We start from the raw sequence: 19,996 nt of genomic DNA on the forward strand, positions 1-19,996 counted from the left end.
TTTTTTGGTCTTTTTGAGACAGGGTCTCCCTGTAGCCTCAGCTGTCCTGGAACTCACTATGTAGACCAGGCTGGCCTTGAACTCACATAGATCCATCTGCCTCTGCCTCCTGAGTGCTGGGATTAAAGGTGTGCACCACCACGCCCTGCTTATAGCTATGGCTTTTTATCTCAACTGTTGAAAACCCAACTTTGTGGAGATAGGACATCATCTAAAGACATACAGCGATCTAACATGGAAAGTGAACTATTTCCGGCTCACAATTTCAGACAGATGACCATTTTCCTTAAATATGTAAAATAGTATGCCCTGTGAGTTTGCTGTGGAGTCCAGGCCACCTTGGAAGATCTCAAATTCAGAAATTGTATCTTAATTTAGAAACAAATCTGTGCTTTTCTGAAGCTGCTGCTGGGTTTCTCACACTGGGAGCACAATGGGAGCATACATCTATGGGCTGGGGATGGCTGTCACTTGGTAAAATACTTGCCATAAAAGCATTAGGACCTGTGTTTGGATTCCCCAGAACACATGTAAAAAGCAGGCATGGTGACCCATGTTCATAATCCTAGTGCCAGGGCAATAGAGACTGGATCCCTGGAACTAGTTGGCCAGTTCTTCTATCCAAATCAGTGAGCTTCAAGCTCAGTGAGAGACCATATCTTAAAAAGTAAGACAGAAGCCAGGTGTGGTGGCGCATGCCTGTAATCCCAGCACTTGGGAGGCAGAGCCAGGTGGATCTCTGTGTGTTCAAGGCCAGCCTGGTCTACATAGTGAGTTCCAGGACAGCTGGGGCTACAGGGAGACCCTGCTTCAAAAAGACAAAAATCAAGGAGTATGTGACTCAAAGTTTAAGAGCACTGGCTGCTCTTGCATAAGACCCATGTTCAAATCCCAGCACCCACATGGTGGCTAACAGCCGTCTGTAACTCTAGTTCCAGGGGATCTGATGCCCTCTTCTGTCCTCCGTGGGCACTGAATGACATGGGTGTGCTTACCTACATGCAGGCAATACATGCATACACATAAAAGTAATAAATAATAAAAATAATAAGACAGAGTAATAGAGGAAGATACCGGACATTGACCTCTGGCCTCCACACACACATGCACACACACAAACAGCTACACAAAAGCCAGTGAATGGACTGAGGAGATGGCTCAATGGGTAAAGGCACTTGCTTTCAAGCCTGATGACCTAAGTTCAATCCCTAAACCCCACATGGTGGAAGGAGATGACTGACTCCCACACATTGTTTTCTGACTTCTACACATGTGCTGGCATGTGTGTATGTGCCCTCCACAAATTTTTTTTTTTTTTAAATTAAAGCACAGGCTGGAGAGATAGCTCAGAGGTTAAGAGCACATACTGACTTTGCAGAGGACCCAAGTTGGGTTCCCAGCACCTATGTGTCAGGCAACTCACAGTCTTCTGTAAATTCAGCTCCAGGAGATCTGACATCTCTGGCCTCAGCAGGCACATACACTCATGTGAACACACACACACACACACAGAACTTTAAAATAATAACAATAAAAGGGGATGTAGGATGGATCTCTCCTGCAAGTGGCAGCAGTCAGAATGGTCACAGATGCTGAACTAGTACTCCGCCCCTTAAGGGCTTCAACTAGAAAACTGCTATACATTTTCTGCACCCTCAATCCACTACAAGGGTGAGTGAACTCATGAAGACTAAAGAAGCCAAATGCTATCTGGTACAGCTCTGGAAACCTTGGAAACACAGTCACCAATCTTGAGAAGCTCCAGCAAAGACACCTCCACACCCAGGACAATGGTTGCACTCCTGCCTTGAGAGAATTTTGAGGTGGTGCACAGCAGACTTCTGTAACCGGATGCTAGGTCATCTAACTTCATCATCCTCTTGGCTCCAGCCATCTTTCACACTCACCTTGGCTAGAAACGTTTTGAAGGTAAGTCATGAATTCCTGAAGTGTGCTTCTAAAATAGACATCATAGGAACTGGGGATGTTGTCCGGTAGTAGAGTTCTTGCCTAATGTGCAAAGCCCTGGAATCCATCCCCAGCACCACCAAGAAAGAATAAAAAATAGAAATGACAACTTTCTCATGGATGAAGATGTTTGAAGTTTTCACACGGGTGTAGATGGGCGTGAAAAATGTGGCACTCATCAATGCCACATGTGGATAACCTGGTGGAGTAAAACTGAATGGCACATTCATTGTAAAAAAAATGTTTTCATCTTTTTGATGTCTTAAAATTTTTTCATGATAAAATGTTTTTTAATTGAAGCCAGGCATGGTGCTCAAACCTTTAATCCTAGTACTCCGGAGGCAGAGGCAAACGACTGTCTGTGAGATTGAGGTATGTCTGGTCTCCATAGCGAGTTCCAGGCCAGATGGGCCTACAGGGAGGCCCTTTCTCAAAAAGGCAAAAAGTTTTTAATTGAACTCTAATGTGGGGAGTGGGGAAAGCCAAAACTAGGCGGAAGTGAGATGCGTATGTAGCTCAATTAGTAAAGTGCTTACTTAGCATTCACGAAGACCTGAGTTGCATTCCCAGCACGGTGGTGCACACCTATAGTTCCAGAACTCGGAAGGCACTGCCAAATACATAAAAGAATTGAAGGGAAAACAATCTATTGGGTCATAAGTATAGCTGTCCTGCGTGGGAAATTCGTTTATATTTGCTCGGTCATTAGGAAGGTTAGCATTAGTCCAAGCAGTTATGGGGAACCGGCTGCTTTCTTCTTCAGTAAGGCCTAGGCTGACATCCTACTTCCTACCCTGAGCAACTGAGCCCGAAAACCCGGAGCGCCAATCTTTGGAAGTTTGATAGCAAACGCAACCGAGTAGAAACAGGGACTCACCCAGCTCACCTCCCCATGGCAGCGTCTTACGCCTCATCACTCAAACTGCGCGCCTGGGCTACTGCCTGAGGAAACCCAGCACAGCCCCGCTCCCACCGGCTCCGTGTGTCGCGGAGAAAACGTTCCCCAACCTCGTCCACCAATCCTCCACCCTCAAGCCCCGAAGGGAGTCACCGTGAACCCGCCTCCAGCAGCTCCGGGCCATCCCACCCAGGAGGCCCCTGCGGCTCCGCCCCGCCCCATCCGGCCCAGCTCCGCATCCTGCTGCTCCGCCACACCACATTCATCTTCATCTCCGCCTCCTGCGACTCTGCCCCGCCTCGCTTGGCTCCGCCTCCCCGGGGCTCTTGGCCGGTCGCCGTAGACATGCGCCCCGGTAGCCACGCTGCTATGGCCGCTCCCGTCACCCGGCAGGTCAGCAGCTGCGCCGCCCCGGTCCTGACCGCGGCGGCGGCGGCTGTGGAGCGCGGGCAGCCCCTGGAGGCCGCCGTGGCCGAGCTGCCCGTGCTGGACGTGTCGGGCCGGCGGGTGGCATTCGGCGCGCTGTTCCGTGAGCGGCGGGCTGTGGTGGTATTCGTGCGGGTGAGCGCGGGCGGCGGGGCGGCCGGAGTGAGGACTCGCGGGGTGCAAGGCCGGGGACCGCTGCACAGCCTCGGCCTGGCGTGGCCTGGCCTTCCCTCCGAGCCCGGAGAGGCCTCGGGACCCGGAGAAGGAAAACAGCCTCCGAGCGAGGCCTGCCCGGCCCGACCTGAGCGCGCAGAGGGACTGTGACACCCCCTGGCGCTCCTGCTCAGGACCCAGGCCCTCTGGATCCCAAGGGTGCTGCGTTGCTAACTTGCCCCTTTGGTGTGTTGAATTTCAGCATTTCCTGTGTTACGTCTGCAAAGAATATGTCGAAGATCTGGCCAAAATCCCCAAGAGTTTCCTCCAAGTAAGTAAGTTTCCTGAGTGGGCGGCAGTGTCCTGCTGCAGAGCAGCCTTGTGGGCGAGATGTGGCTGGGTAGCCTCCTCGCACATCTCTTCAGCTCGAGGAGGGAGACCCATTCATTACAGGTTTATTTCTGTCCTGCGTTTGTTGCTCCCTCCCTGTGAACGTAATAACCATCATACATAGTCTCACTATGTAGTTCTGGGTGGTTTGGAACTGGCCATGTAGACCAGGCTATCCTCGAACTCAGAGATTTCCTTGCCTTATTTCTGCCTCTTGAGTGCTGGGATTAAAGGCGGGTGCCACCATGCCCAGCTCTTAACCATCATAATTTTTATGTTGCCTGGTAACCTGACGTGTTCAAACGTTGCATGAGAATATCAAAAAACACAAACTGGAAGTACCTGATTTTTTTCGACCCTTTATTGTGTTACGTACCCCAAACAGTTGTTCCTTACAAGAAAATAACATATCTCAAAGGTGCTGATTTGTATTTGTTAATAAACAGCAAGTTCCACACCTTACTCCCCTGTGTTTTTCTTCAGAAATGGATAGTTTTGGCCCCAGATGAGCTTTGTGAGTGAAGACACTGGACATTTGTAAAACAAATATCAACTGATTTTACAATTAGGACACACTTTTATCAGTTAGGGTGTGAGAAAAAAATTAACTTCCATCTGCTCTTTTATTCCTTTCCTTTATAAACTTTTTAGGTTACATTGTAGAATGATTACATCAAGCTAACGTTGTTAATAATATTGATAATAACATTATTGGTACTACTGTTAATAGTAACATTAATATTGACATTCATCTCATAAAATTCATTATTCTTTTTAATTAACTTTTTGGTTAGCATACCAAGAAACGGGTTTCATTGTGATTTTTCATCCATACATATATATAATTGTACTTTGGTCTTACTTGCCCCTCCTTATAACTACCCCTCCTTGAGGGTCACCTTCCCACAATGGTCCTCTCTTCCACTCTCTTGATACATGTAGTCATATTTCATTGCCCTCTCATTCCCTCCTCCCTCTAGACCTCTTCCTCCCCTCTCAGTCCGCTTTCTACCTTCATGTCCTAGATGACTGATTGATTGATAGATAGATGGTAGGTAGGTAGGTAGGTAGACAGACAGACAGATAGATTCTGCACATGAGAGAAAGCATGCCATGTTTGTCTGAGTCTGGCTTATTTTCATATAGCTATTGGCCATTTGTATATCTCCTGTCTTTTGAGAAATGTCTATTCAAGTTTTTTTTTCCTTGGTTTTCAGTACTGGGGATCAAATCTATGCCCTAGGGCATGTTAAACAACCACTGACCCCTAGCCCACTTTTATCCAGTTTTTAAGCTAGATTATTTGTTTTCTTGCTCTATTTGAGTTCCTTACATTTTATGGATTTAAGTTTCTTAACAGATGGCGCAGTTTGCATGTATTCTCTTCTAATACACTCAGTGGCTTTTCTCTGTTGTTTCCTTTACAGAAGCTTTTTACTTCAATGCAAGCTTTGTATATTTTTGTTTTTGTTGTTCTGTTTTTTATTTGTTTGTTTATTTGTTTGTTTGTTTTGTTGAGGGGCATGCATGCCAGCCACAGCTCATGTGTGGAGGGTGAGAGCTTTCAGGAGTCATGTCTTTCCTTCCACCGTGTGGATTCTTGGGATAAAACTGAAGTCATCAGGCTTGGTGGCACACACCTTACTCGCTGAGCCAATTCATTATCCAAACTAGTGCTGAATAACAGTCCCCCTATGTTTTCTTCTAATAGTTTTGCAGTTGTAGGTCTTATGCTTAAGCCTTGAAATTCTTACATAGCAAAAACCAATCATCTGATTAATAAAATATTTTAGCATGCATTTATTTCCTTCTAGTCATGATTTTGCTGTTTTCTATTCTTCTAGAGTCCTATAGGTGGCATTAGAATGAAATGAAAGAATTGCATTAGGGGAAGTTGTTTAAGACATAATTTCTAATAATATGTAATATCCTTTTTTTCTTCTAAAGGAAGCAGATGTCACCCTTATAGTGATTGGACAGGCATCTTACCATCATATTGAGGTAACTGTCTAGCAGACTGAGGCACAACCATGTTACATCTGTTTCAAATATAAAACAGCAAAATCATGGGGACTAGCTGAGTATAATAAGCCCAATTGACTGACACTAGATTATCACTATTTTTCCTTTATTTGTTCTTTAAAAATTCCAGTTACTCTCTTTTTAGCCTTTCTGCAAACTGACTGGATATTCTCATGAAATCTATGTTGATCCAGAGAGGGAAATTTACAGAAGACTAGGAATGAAAAGAGGTGAAGAAGTTTCCTCCTCAGGTAAGACAGGTTTCCAAAGAAAACAGTAATACTCTCAAACAAGCGTATGTGCATGGGAAAATTGTGCTACTTTTCTCATTACTGTGAGAAAATACTTGACAAAAGGAGCTTAAGCAAAGGAGGTTTTGTTTTGTTAACAGTTTCAGGGTGTCATGGTTGGGAAGGCATAGTGGCCAGGACATAAGGTGGCTGATCACATGACATCATTAGGAAGAAGAGAGATGAGTGCTGGTACTTAGCTCACTTTCTCCTTTTTTCCCTTTTTATTCAGTTTGGGACCCTAGCCCATGGGATGAATGGTGCTGCTCTCATTCAGGGTGGGTCTTCCCCTTCAGTTCAATCTCTGTGGAAACGCTTTGCCCAGAATGTGTCTTCTTGGTGATTGTAAATCCTGTCCAGTTGGCAGTGATGATTATCTATCACAAGCCTAACCCCCTGTCAACTTGATATTCAAACATGTTGCTTTACATCATAAAGGGGATTCTTCAGTGGAACCATGAGTATCTCAGCTTAGATACCCAGAATCTACCTTTCTAGACATAGTAGTGCACACATCTGTCATCCCAGCATGCCCCTAGGGGGAAATGGGAGACAGAGACAGGAGAATCACTAGAAGCTTGCAGGCTAGCTAGGCTGGCATGTGCAGCAGTAATCAAGAGAAATTGTGTCTCACACAAGGTGGAAGTCAAGGACTGACACCTGAGGTTGGCCTCAGACCTTCTATGACATGACACATGTATACCCTCACACACACATACATATGCACAACATACACACAAATAAATAATCATAACTTAATTCCACCCCTGGCCCACATAGGCTCATGACCTTCTCATAATGCAAAATGCACTCATTCCAACTTCAAAGTCCCCATAATCTTGTTTTGTTTTATTTTGTTTTTTGATATAGGATCTCCCTGTAACCTCAACTGGCCTGGAATTCACTATGTAGACCAGGCTGGCCTTGATCTCACAGAGATACACCTACCTCTGCTCCCAAGTGCTGGGATTAAAGGTGTGGGTCACTATGCCCAGAAAAAGTCCCCATAGTTTTTAAGAGTGTCAGCACTATTAAAAAATCCATAGTTTTTTTCTGAAACTTAGGCAGACTCTTAACTGTGAGCCCCTATAAAATAAAAAGTTACATATTTCTAATATACAGTGGCACAGAGTAAACACTCCTATTCCAAGAGGGAGGAATGGAAGGATAGTAAAGAAAGACTGTATTAGTTACTTTCCCACTGTTGTGATAAAACACCATGGCCAAGAGAACTTATAGAAGAGTATTTCGGCTTATAGTCCCAGAGGAATAAGAGCCTATCATGGTGGGGAGGCATGGTGGCAGAGGCAGCCAGAGCAGAAAACTGAGAGCTTACATCTTGAACCACTTGCAGGAAGCAGAGAAAACTAAACTGGAAGGCAAGGCTCTGAACTCTAAAAGTCTGTCCCCAATGATGTGCTTCCTCCAACTAGGCCACACCTCCTAAAAGTTCCATGACTGTCCCCAAATAGTGCCACCAACTGACTATTCAGATACGTGAGCTTATGGGGAATGCCTCTTATTCAAACGGCTACAAAGATCAAAACCCAGTAGGGCAAACACCAACCCTACAGCTCCATGGCCAGCATCTGGGACTCTTGGTAAAATTGTATGTATTCCAACAAACTTGGACAGCCCTGCCCATTGAGTTCCACTGCCTTCAGCATAGGTTGGGTCTCTGTTGGGCTAGCTCCACTCACATTCCTTAGTCCTGACATCTCCAATATCCTGGGGTTCCCATTGCAACTTAGGTTTCATCTTCATAGCTTCATATAATGGCCTACTTACAGGGAATGTGACCCTGCCACACATTGCCTGGCCTTAGTGACTTTGCAGAACCTTGGTACATGCCTTCATGATCCCGTATCTTCTGCACTTTGCATGCCTGTAAAACCAGCACCAGGTAGGCAGTGCTGCCAGGTTCTGCTGCCAATGCAAGATGTAGACTGGCCCCATTCTACCCTAGTGGTAATGACATCTGAACCTTGGTGGTTGAACCAGGGGAAATACTTCCCTAGGCAGTTGTTTTTGAGCTGGGAACCCCTTCAGTGGCATTAGGTCTCTTCTTTCAAATGAATTTCTGTTTTTCACAAGTTTGAGGCTTCATTGGATGGGGTCTTCCCCTCAGGACATCTTTCTTATTGTTCCAATGCAGAACTCAGGTTTCTCTTTAAGACCTCAGTCAATCTCTCCAATAATTACAGCTGGTTTGTCCATGTCTTGGAACTTTCCCACATGCTTTTCCTTGCCATCTTTCTGCTCTCTTTTCCTATAGAGCTGACAAAAAGTAGTGAACAGGGACCATGCCATAGCCTAGATGGTCCACTGACATGAAATTTCCTCTACCAAACAACTTAGTTTGTTACCTTCTAATTCAGCCTCATTCAGATATTCAGGACATGGGGAGAAGGTGGCCAGATTCTTTGTCAGAACATAACACTGATGGCCTGTAGCCCAGTTCCCCAGGCAAGCCCTTCTTCCCCTCTAAACCCAATGAGCTATGCCCTCGGTGTCTGCATTTCTCTTGGCAGATTGGTGTTCTAATCTCATTCCTATAGAGCTGACAAAAAGTAGTGAACAGGGACCATGCCATAGCCTAGATGGTCCACTGACATGAAATTTCCTCTACCAAACAACTTAGTTTGTTACCTTCTAATTCAGCCTCATTCAGATATTCAGGACATGGGCAGAAGGTGGCCATATTCTTTGTCAGAACATAACACTGATGGCCTGTAGCCCAGTTCCCCAGGCAAGCCCTTCTTCCCCTCTAAACCCAATGAGCTAGGCCCTCGGTGTCTGCATTTCTCTTGGCAGACTGGTGTTCTAATCTCACAGCAATGTGGCATGTTGAGCTGTGTCTATAGCAGTCTACTGCTTCTTTGAGACACTTCTAAACCATAGCATGACTTGGGAAGGTGCTGGCAAAGTCCTATTTAATGAACAAGAGCAAGTGGCAGAAAAGTGTTCTCAGTGTATATCAATTTTTGTGAGAACTAGAACAATTTTCTTAAAGACCTCTAGTGTGTATATGTGTGTATCTAATGAAAAAGTTACTGTAGTATTTACTTCAAAGATGTAAAATTGGCCTTTTGAGGGAGTGGTACTGTGTATTAAACCCAGAGCCTTGCATATGCCTGGCGAAAATATACCACTAAGCCAGACCCTTGCATATGCCTGGTGAAAATATACCACTAAGCCGTACCCCAGCCTGACTTTTGTACTTTCTTAAAAAAAATTATTTTTTTATTTTATGTGTATGAGTATATTATCTAGATGTAAGTACACCCATGCAATGCCTGCAGAGGTCAGAAGAGGGCATCAGATCCCCTGAAACTGAAGTCACGGACAGTTGTTAAGCCGCCATGTGGATGCTGAGAATCAAACCCAGGTCCTCTGCAAAGAGCAGTCAGTGCACTTAACTGCTGAGCCATCTCTCCAGCCCCCTGTAATTTAAAAAAATATATATTATTTTTATTTATGTGTATGAGTGTATTGCCTGCATCCAAGTAAGTGCTCCCATGTCGTGTAGTGCCCATGGAGGACGGAAGAGGGCATTAACCCCCCGCCCCCAGGAACTGGAGTTATGCATGGTTGTTAGCCACCATGTGGGTACTAGGAATCAAACCCAGGTCCTCTGCAAGTACAGCCAGTGCTTTTACAGCTGAGCCATCTCTCTAGTCCCTGTCCCTCCGACTTTCATACTTTTTATGAGGACATTTCACTTCTGTTATCAATGTAAGAATATATTTAGTTCGCATGCTTTTGTGTCTGAACACCATGGTGTCAGATACTGCATGTCAAGAAATCCTGCTTTGAAGCCCAGACCGAAGAGGCTCCTAATAACAATTCACACTGCAGGCATTGTTTTCCTCCTTGGACTTTAACAACCTCTGGTACTTCACTGTTACCCTCTTACTGCTCTTAAAGTTGCTGGTAGTGCTGATCATTAGTTGAAGAGTTGTTATTTACTCAACTCTCTATTGTCTACATTCCCTGCTTACAATTCAGATCCACATTCCCTATTCTTGCACCACAACTCCAATGTGATTAGTAGATCTTAGCAAACTTTAGCTAACTTGGTTATTGTTGCTGGAGTTTTTAGACTCAAGTCAGTCATTCTCAACAGTTACTGAGCATTTACCTGTTATACCACTGTGATGAATGCTTCCTGGGGCAAGGGGCTATAAAGGACAGCTCCTGCCTTCCAGAGAGTTGGGCATAGCTTAAAGGCCTGTGATCAAGGAGATGAGGTAGGAACACCCACCTGTGTCAGAAATGCAAGGCAGAAGGCCTGGAAGCAGTTGGCTCCAGAGTGAAGTCCCTGTGAAAGAAGCTCACTGTGAAAGAAGTTACTGGTGCAGTGAGGGTGGGGAAGGGCACTCTAAGACAAAGGACAGGTGCCTACCTGTGGCTGAAGCCCAGGTGCCATGTTTGAGAACTAGTGTGAACAGCTGAATAGATGGGGCTGGTTCACACTGAGTTTGGGGTGACTGGAGTTCAGATTTATCCTGGAAGAGTCCTGAAGTGGCAGCAAAGTGGAACAGTCACATTACCCTTGTGGAAGAGGAAACTTGGCCAAACCAGAGCCAATGGCCGTGACAAAGCTGTCGTTACCCACCAGGAGGGACTGGGAAGCCTTCCTGGAGATGGGGATGGGAGCTGCTGGAGGTGGATTGCCATGATCCTTTATTGGTTGTTTTACTTTATTATTTATTTTATTATTTATTTATTTATTTATTTTTGAGACAGGGTGTCACTGTGTATCAATGGCTAACCTAGACTTGCTATGTAAACCAGGCTAACCCCAAACTCACAGACCTCTGCCTACCTCAGCCTCCTGAGTGCTGGGATTAAAGGCGAGTAACACCTGGCCCAGGCTTGCTGATGGATTTAAAGAATTCAACCTAAACATAGTTAAAACTGGTGATGCCTGGTATTGAATTTTCTCCTCTCCCTGGAGTAGGAAATATCAGCAGTTCAGATCGCAGGCCTTGTATTTTGGTTCACTGTTTTTATGTGCTGTAATGATCTCAGCATGTTTAAGATTTGTTTGTCATTTAACACTTTAGATATAAACTGTGAGTTTCACTAAGTAACACCTCATTTGTTGTCACAACTAATATATGGAATGCAAAGAAAACACGTGAATTCCAGATAAATGCATCCTTATAATTAAGAGAGAGAATATGCAAATCTCTTAAACGCCTTTAATTTAAATGTACTTTATATAGCATATACATTAAGTATAGTTTTACATAACTGTATTTAAATAACAAATGTGATACACAAATATATATACATATACTGAATCATATAAGCTATAATGTACAAATATGAGATATATCGCTATGTACTATATATAATACCTATACATAATTGTATAGTATTATATGTATTTTTGGAGTATTAAAGTACTATATTACCAAACAGAAAATATTGGATTTTGGGCCAGAGAGATAGCTCTGTGGGTAAAGGCACTTGTGACCCTGCCTTACAATCTGAGTTTCTTAATTCCTGAAACCCACGTGGTAGAAGGAGAGAGCTGATTCCCACAAGTTGTCCTCTACCCTCCACACATGTACCATGATGCACACACAATACAGAATAAATAATAAATATTTTTGAAAAAACAAAAATTATTTGATTGTCCGACTATGCCCTGGGACTCTAGTTACAGACAGTTGTTAGCTGCCATGTGGGTGCTAGGATTCAAACCCGGGTCTTCTGCAAGAATAATCAGTGTTCTTAACCGCTGAGATGTCTCTCCAGCCCTAGATTGTCATAAACTACTTTTTAAAGATTCTTTCTTGTAAATCAGTACTCTAAGATTTTTAGGATAGTCATTAGGATTATTAATAGTACAGAAGTTATAGATGGTAGATGGAACTCGTGAGTAGTTGACTTGTCTAATGTTAGGTACATGGCCATGGGTTCAGTTCCCCAGTACTATAAAACAAAAAGAGAAAATTAATAATGATGCCTGTTTTATAAAGCAAAAGAATTTGAAAGTATAGCCAGTAAATGGAAGGGAACAATTGCTGTGTACAAATCTGAGAAGCAGGAATTTTACACATAAGAACTAGATCCAAGCTGGTGAGATGAGGCTGTGTGTGACATCAGATTGCTCAGTTCTGGGTCTGACATCTCCTTTAATTGGATTTCTGACATACTAACCTTTTCTTTAGACTTAAGGTGCTAATATGGATTTCTGAACACTAATTTTAAGTACAGATTTCCATAAAACTGCAATTTGATCTTGTGTATTTGTTAGTGAGCCTGTTTTTTAAATATTTTATTTATTTATTTTATCTTAGTTTATGTGTGTGAGTATATTGCTTGCATGTATGAAAGTGTACCATGTGCATACAGTGTCCACAGAGACCAGAAGGGGGTGTTGGATCCCCTGGACCCAGAGTTATGGATGGTTGTTAGCCACCATGTGGGTCCTGGGAATCAAACCCGGGTCCTCTGGTAGAACAAGTGTTCTTAACTGCTGAGCCATCTCTCCGGCCCTGAGCTTGCGTTTTTAGTGGTGAGATGAGTGTTGATCATAGTACACACACAAAAGAGTTGGAGAGAAGGGAAGTGATGTTTGAAATCCCAGCAGGGCAAAGGTAGCATGGCCATTGTGGCATTCTGATAGGTACAGCCTGCTTTTCCTCTGCAGTTCCTTGTCATGATTCCCTCCCCAAGGGAGCAGGTCATAGAAACTAAACAGTCTTGGTTGTGTAGCTGACTTTAAGGTCGTTCTCTGACCTACATTATTTGGTAGCGTATCAGAAGACCCCATTTCAGGAGTCTTGCCCCATCCATACCCATTAGGAAGGCAGGATGTACGGAGAGGCTGAGGGGATCTGAGTAGCAGACCTCACTGGGTTTCCCCCACTCTTTCGAGACTTCTTATCCTGTCACATGTCTGTGTGGTTGTTTGTGCACATGCAGTGAAATCTCCATAAAACCAAAGGGCAAGGCCTAGAGCCTCCGGACGGGTGACTGGAGGGTGGCACACCCAAAGAGGGCGCGTGAGCTCTGTGCCCCTCCCCTTGCCTTACTCCATGCAGGGCTTTATCTGTATCCTTTGAAATGTTTTTTACCATAAACTGCTAATGTTAAATGACTCTGTCTTAGTTTCATTTCTTGTTGCTGTAATTTGAAAAAAAATAAAACCCTGACAAAAGCAACTTGAAGGAGAAAAGGTTTATTTGCTCACAGTTCCAGGTCAGGGTTCCAGATCACAGGAACTGGAAGCAGCTGTTCCCGTCATATCAACAGTCAAGAAGAGAGCAATGTAATGCATGCATGCCAGTGCTGAGCTTCCTTTCTCCACTCATGTAAGCCAGAATCCCCTGCCCAGGGAATGGTGCCACCCACAGTGGCTGGGTCTTCCCACTAATCCTCTGCAGCCATGCCCACAGGCCAGACTAATCTAGACTCCCTCATTGAGCCTCTCCAGGCGATTCTAGAGTGTCAAGTTGACAATTAAACCAAACCAACCATCACAAACTATGTGCTTAAATTCTGTGAGTAACTCAAGGAAAGTAATTGGACCCCAGGAGGAGTTTATAGGAATCCCAATTTATAGCCAGTCATGGGTGCCCAGGGCTTGTGACTAGCCTCTGAATTGTGGTGGACGCCAGTCTTGGGGCTTAGCCCTATCTGTGGAATCTGACATTATCTTCAGGTAGACTCTGAGTTGAACTGAAGTCGGAAACACTGGTCTGGTGCCAAGCTCAAGTGTCTGTCAGTCACTGTGAAAACAGAAAGTAGATAGGCATCAGCCATGCTTCTGAGACCCAGGCTCCTTCCCTCCTGTGGCTCTGTCATTTCCATCCAAGCTTGCCAAAGATGTAGAGAATCGTCTATGGGAAGTTCCAGGAGCTTGATCTGGAAGTGACCCCTTCACTCACTGGTTAGAACATTGCCACACCTACTGAGGGAAACTGGAAAATAGAGGTTTAGTTATGGGTTCAGAATTAGGAAAAGCAAGCATTGACCACCATTTAACAGTTTCTGCCACAGTGTGTCCTGAAAGAGGGTGTGGCTTCCTATTAGCAGGTGAGGGATCAAGCAGACTATGAAGGGAAAGTTAAAATGGAAGCAGCAGTAATCTGAGACTGTCATTGACAGCCCAGGACCATCATCACTTTTTTCCTAAAGGCAGTATTCTCAACTGTGATGTTACTCTCCCCCTGAACCTCCCCACCCCAGCACATTTGTCCAAGGCTGGAGATGGCTTCAGTTGTCAGACAGTGAACAGTGTTACTGGCAGCGTTTAGTGGGTGTAGAGGGCAAGGATGTTGCTGATGCCTTACATAGGGCTAGACAACAGGTTGTTTGAAGGCAGAAAAAAAGTTAAGTAGAAAGCTTAGTGTTATACTACACATCAAAGAGTAAGGAAAGGAAGATGGAGCACAATAAAGGACATTTGGGGGGCTGGAGAGATGGCTCAGCAGCTAAGAGGACCTGAGTTCAGTTCCCAGTACCCACATCAGCCGGCTCACAACTGCCTGCAACTCCAGTTCCAAGGGATCTGATGCCCTCTTCTGCCCTCTATGGGCACATGCACTCACTTGCACAGACACACATATACACATAATTTTAAATAAAGTAAAATTTAAAAAAATGTTTTAGGGGCTGGAGAAATGGCTCAGCGGTTAGGAACACTGACTGTTCTTGCAGAAGACCCAGGTTTGAATCCCAGCACCCACATGGCAGCTAACAACTGTTCATAACTCCAGTTCCAGGGGATCCAACAGCCTCTCTGTCCTCTGCAGGCATTGGACAACATGGGTGCACTTACCTACATGCAAGCATAACACATAAAAAATAAAAATAATAAATAAAATATTTTTTAAATATTCCCACATAAAGTCCAACCTGCTCTCGGGAAGCCTTCAGAGCCTATGGCGGGCAGTCACTGGCCCTCTTTTTGATTTCCAAGGAGACCCAGCTCAGCAAGGTGGAACCTTCATTTTAGGTCCAGGTGAGCATCAAGGGCAGGTAACGTTCTAGTACCCTCTACGGTCTAAAAATCACCCACTTTCTTCATGTGATAGACAACTATCTGAAAGTGGGAAGCTTAGCCTAATAATGTGGCATGCTTTGGTAAGGGCATCTTTTATTTTCTGAGACTTCGTATATTGATGTCTATGTTTGATGAGTGTCCCTATCTTTGGTGTCTGAGGGCAGGGATTTGGACATGGAAAGTATGCTGTGAGCTGCTGATTGCTATGACAGTTACACTGTTTAAAACATTCAGTGGGGGTAGACAGATGGCACAATAGTTATGAGCACATACTGCACTTGCAGAGGACCGAGGTTCAGTTCCCAGCCTTCCCATGAAGAGGCTTACAACCACCTATAACTCCAACTGTAGGAGATTCAACTCCATCTTCTGGCCTTCAGGGGCACCTGGACTGAAAGCACAAAGCCCTCCCACCCCCATACACATAATTAAAAATAAATCTTTTTAAAAGTGTTTTGTTTTGTTTTGCTTTGAGAAAGGGTTTCACTGTGTAGCCCTGGCTGGCCTTGGATTCACTGTTTAGACCAGGCTGGACTTGAAATCACAGAGAACACAGAAGTACACCTTTCTCTGCTTCAAAAGTACTAGGATTAAAGGTGTGTGCCACCCTGCCCAGGGACTAAATCTTTTACTTATTTATTTTTATGTGTATGAGTGTTTTGCCCGCATGGAACTGGAGTTAAGAATGGTTGTTAGCCGAACCCAGGGCCTCTGGAAGAACAGGCTAGCCAGTGCTCCTAACCTCTGAGCCATCTCTCCAGCCCCTTAAAACAAACCTTATAAAAAAATTTCAGGGGGCTGGAGAGGTGACTCAGCAGTTGAGAGCACTGGCTGCCTGCTCTTTCAGAGGACCTAGGTTTGGTTTCCAGCACCCTCATAAAGGCTAATAATCATCTATAACTCCAGTTCCAGGGGATCTGACACCCTCTTCTGATCTCCAGGGGCATTTTACACATGGGCGTACTTACATACATGTAGGTAAAAAACTCATACACATAAAATTAAAATCAGTAAATCAACTGGGTGTGGTGGTGCACATCTTTAATCCCAGCACTTGGGAGGCAGAGGCAGGCAGATCTCTATGAGAGCAAAGCCAACCTCGTTTACATAGTGAGTTCCAGGACAGCCAAGGCTACATAGTGAGACCCTGTCTAGAAGAAGAAACAAAAAATTAACCATGAGAATCACCTAGCATGTTCTTTTTGTGAATGAAGGAATCTCATTTTATTTTTCCTAACAAAACCAAGAGACCCTCCCAGTGTCAGAGCAAGTCAGTGCCAGGGACAGCCCATTTCATGAGAATTGCCAGATGCCTCTGGCTACACACACACTGGGAAGTACAGAAAGCTGGCAGTTTCCCCATGCGAGTCCTGCAGTAAGAGACCAGACACTGTGCTGCAGGCTGATTGTTCTTTGTTCTTACGTCTTTTGAAAATTGTACCTGCTAGGGAGCATGTCTTCCAAGAGTAATAAAATAACACTTTTATAAATCCCAGGCTGTTTAAAGAAAGGCTTTTTTGTTGTTTTTGTTGTTTCAGACAGGGTCTCCCTATAGCCCCAACTGGCCCAGAACTTGCTATGTAGACCAGGCTGGCTTCACTCTCACAGATCATTTGCCTCAGCCTCCTGAGTGCTGAAATTAAAGACATATGCCACCTCACCTGGCTAAGGAAAGGCTTTTGTAGGGGGTGGGGTTTCGGCAGGCACACTTGTAGCAGCAGATTAGTTTAAAAAGAAACCCTTTGGGGATGGAGTGGCAGATACATGCTGCCTGGCTCAGTCCCCATGAACAGATAAGTATTTATCTATTTTAGCCTGTTTTATGGGTCTTATAAATTTGCTTAGAATGCCATTGAACCACTTAAGAGCCTGGTTTTGTTCCTGGGATTGAGTCAGGGCCTCATTCATGTTGAGTGTCCATGCTATACCCAGAACTGTACTTTTATCTACCTCCTGAGGGCTAGGGTTTAAAGGCAGGCTCCACCCCAAATAGCTGTTTTAACTTTTTTTTATTTTCTGTGTATGAGTGTTTTGCTTATACATATTTAAGTGCACCATGTGTGCAGTGCCTGTGGAGGCCAGAAGAGAGCATCCAATACCTTGGAACTAGAGTTACAGACTATGGTTAGCTGCCATGTAGGTGCTAGGAACTGAATCCAGGTCCTCTACAAGAGCAGCCAGTGCTCTTAACCACTGAGCCATCTCTCCAGCCCCAATACAACCAGCTTTTTAATTTTTAAGATTTTTTTTTAAACACTTTAGTGTATCTGTGTGTGTGTGTGTGTGTGTGTGTGTGCACGCGCATGTGTTGCTGGGGGGGTGATGCACACGTGTCAAAGAGGACAACTTGTAGGAATCTGTCCTCCCCTTCCATGATATGGAATCAAACTCAGACTGTCAGGCTTGGTGGCAAGTGCCTTTACCAGCTGAGCCATTTCACCAGTCTATGTTTTTCTTTCTCTGTGGTACTGGGTACTGAGCCCAGTGCCTTGTGCACACTGCCCTTGTCACTGAACCACACCCCCAGGCCCCAGAGCCACATTTTTAAATAACTGATTTCCATCCTGAATCCTGAAAGGGTTATTTTGTTTTGTTTGAGTGCCTCATCTCCATGCTGCTGAGTCACTTGACCACATCTTTGGTGGCTTAAGAATGAAGTGCTCATGGAATGACATGTATTGTAATTGATTGTCTTACTGCCTTATCTTTTAATCTCTTAGGTTATAGTTTGAAAACATCCTATGAAATCAGTATTTTTCTTTTATATTTTAGTGATGCAGGGGATAAACCCAGATCCTCAGGAGTGCTGGGCTGGGCAAGCACTTCACCGCTGCGCTGCAACCCCAGCCCCAGGAGGGAAGTTTCTGAAGTGATTTATACTGTGATTGCATATGCTTAGGAAACAAATGTGATTTTCCAGCCTGTTATCTATGTTAGTTAACGTATTGCCTGCCTGACAGGATGCTTTAATTATTTAATGAAAATGAACAGAAGGGTATAATTTAAGAAACTTTCCCCTTGGAGCTCGTAAAGCATTAAGTAATACGCTTACTTAACCAGACCCCTGTCATGCTTTATCACCGTAATACAGAGTTAGGATGGCATTATATAGAGAATATAATGGACTCCGGATAATTAATTTTTCCCTTTGGACTAATTAAAAGTTGAAGCACTTCCTTGATCCTGCTAAGCAGTAAATCTGACAATAATTACGGTGCAATCCTCAGCCTTTGTCCTTGCTCTCTTCTAGGTAACAACATCCACTTTGTACATCACGATAGGAATAGGTTGGATCACAAGCCCATAAACTCTGTTTTACAGCTTGTAGGAGTTCAGCACGTGAACTTCGCAAGCAGACCTTCAGTTATCCATGTGTGACTTAATGTGGAATCTGCCACTTACTCAGGGGCCCTTGAAATGCAAACCAAAATTCGAGGTGTCACAGCCGCATGCCTATGTCCCTTGCTGCGGCTCTTCATAGCCATTGAGGGGTTATGAAAACACAATCTGTTGAACTGCATGCTGAGGGGCATCAGTTGTCAAAAATGTGATAGACCTTTTAAATTTCATAGCACTTAGTTTTATAAGAAAAACTCCAAAAGTTATAAAATTATTAATACCATTGTTAATATTTTATAGTATGGTACATCCATTCAAGAAAATTTTGGCAATTAAATTATAAGAAGGGAGAGGAAGGAGGCCAAGTCTGATGGCGCATGCCTGTAATCCTAACACTGGGAGATGGAGGCAGGAGGCCAGCCTGAGCTACATTGGGAGACCCTGTCTCAGAAAAAGTCAATCAGTGGAAGGGAGGAATGCATAAAGGGAAGGGAGAACAACTCAAGTTTCATTCAGCAGGAAAAAACCTAGAAGGTCAAGTTCTGTAAGCAGCTAACCACTTTTGTGTGCACATATGTAAGTTTACTTTTTTGTATGCTTAGAAGATGGGGAATAAACACACTAACACTGCCAGTGGATATGTCTATGTGGTTACAGGACAGGTGTTTTCTGCTTTCTTTTCCAGACTTTTCTGTATTTCCTATGTTCTCATGTAAGCTTGACTGATTGGGGGATGGGGCAGGAAGAAGCCTTTAAACATTAAAAGGCAAACATCTACCTACATAAAGCCTCCACGGAGGGGCAGGTGACACTGGGGGATGCAGGTGACACTGGTTATCTCCCATGTTTCCAGCCTCATTGATTAAGTAAATGAAAGCCAGACCTCTTACAGACAGTACAGCACCTGGTCAGCGCACACCCACCACCCATTGCACTAGGGGTTTTTGTTTTTGTTTTTTTGTTTTTTGAGACAGGGTCTCACTGTATAGCCTGGCTAGCCTGTACTGTCTCTGTAGACCAGGCTAGCCTTAAATTCATAGAGATCTGCTTGCCTGTGCCTCCCAAGTTCGGGGACTAAAGGTGTGTACTACCATACCCGGCTGCACTAGGATTTTTGTGGTGGAATTGAGAGTTGAGGAAAAGTTTTAGTTTTGGTTTGTTTTTCAAAGACTCTAAATTTTAAAAACTTTGGTCAGGTGTGGGGGCATATGCTTTTTTTTCAGTCTTTTTGAGACAGGGTCTCCCTGTAGCCCCACTTGGCCTGAAACTCACTATGTATACCAGGCTGACCTTGAACTCACAGAGGTCCGCCAGCTTTTGCCTCCTGAGTGCCGGGACTAAAGGCATGCACCTCCACAACTGGCGAACTCAAACTTTTATATAAACCATATTAAGTCACAAGAATATTTTTAATGTATTTTCATCTGTGTATTCATGAATAGTCATGCTTTTAAATCAATAAAAATGAGATTTTCGGAATTTAAA

The 19,996-nt window shown here is 44.1% G+C and overlaps 1 protein-coding gene across 3 annotated transcripts; it reads left to right on the top strand.

The window, feature by feature from the left end:
* Positions 1-3,131: 3,131 nt before the first annotated feature.
* On the top strand, positions 3,132-19,996 carry Prxl2c (peroxiredoxin like 2C). Of its 3 annotated transcripts, XM_008855112.3 has the most exons (6): positions 3,138-3,427; positions 3,708-3,776; positions 5,783-5,836; positions 6,003-6,114; positions 15,005-15,130; positions 18,423-19,996. In XM_008855112.3, the coding sequence occupies exons 1-6, from the start codon at positions 3,212-3,214 to the stop codon at positions 18,548-18,550; spliced, it is 705 nt and encodes a 234-aa protein (XP_008853334.2). In that variant the 5' UTR covers positions 3,138-3,211; the 3' UTR covers positions 18,551-19,996. The 3 variants fall into 3 exon arrangements, with proteins under 3 accessions (XP_017650360.2, XP_029413041.1, XP_008853334.2); XM_017794871.2 differs by lacking the exons at positions 15,005-15,130; positions 18,423-19,996 and adding an exon at positions 13,360-14,671 and having other exon boundaries at positions 3,132-3,427; positions 6,003-6,108; XM_029557181.1 differs by lacking the exons at positions 15,005-15,130; positions 18,423-19,996 and adding an exon at positions 10,250-11,456 and having other exon boundaries at positions 3,132-3,427; positions 6,003-6,108.

The sequence above is a fragment of the Nannospalax galili genome, unplaced genomic scaffold, assembly GCF_000622305.1.
Source record: "Nannospalax galili isolate Female #2095 unplaced genomic scaffold, S.galili_v1.0 scaffold467, whole genome shotgun sequence".
In the NCBI taxonomy this organism is placed as follows: domain Eukaryota; kingdom Metazoa; phylum Chordata; class Mammalia; order Rodentia; family Spalacidae; genus Nannospalax; species Nannospalax galili.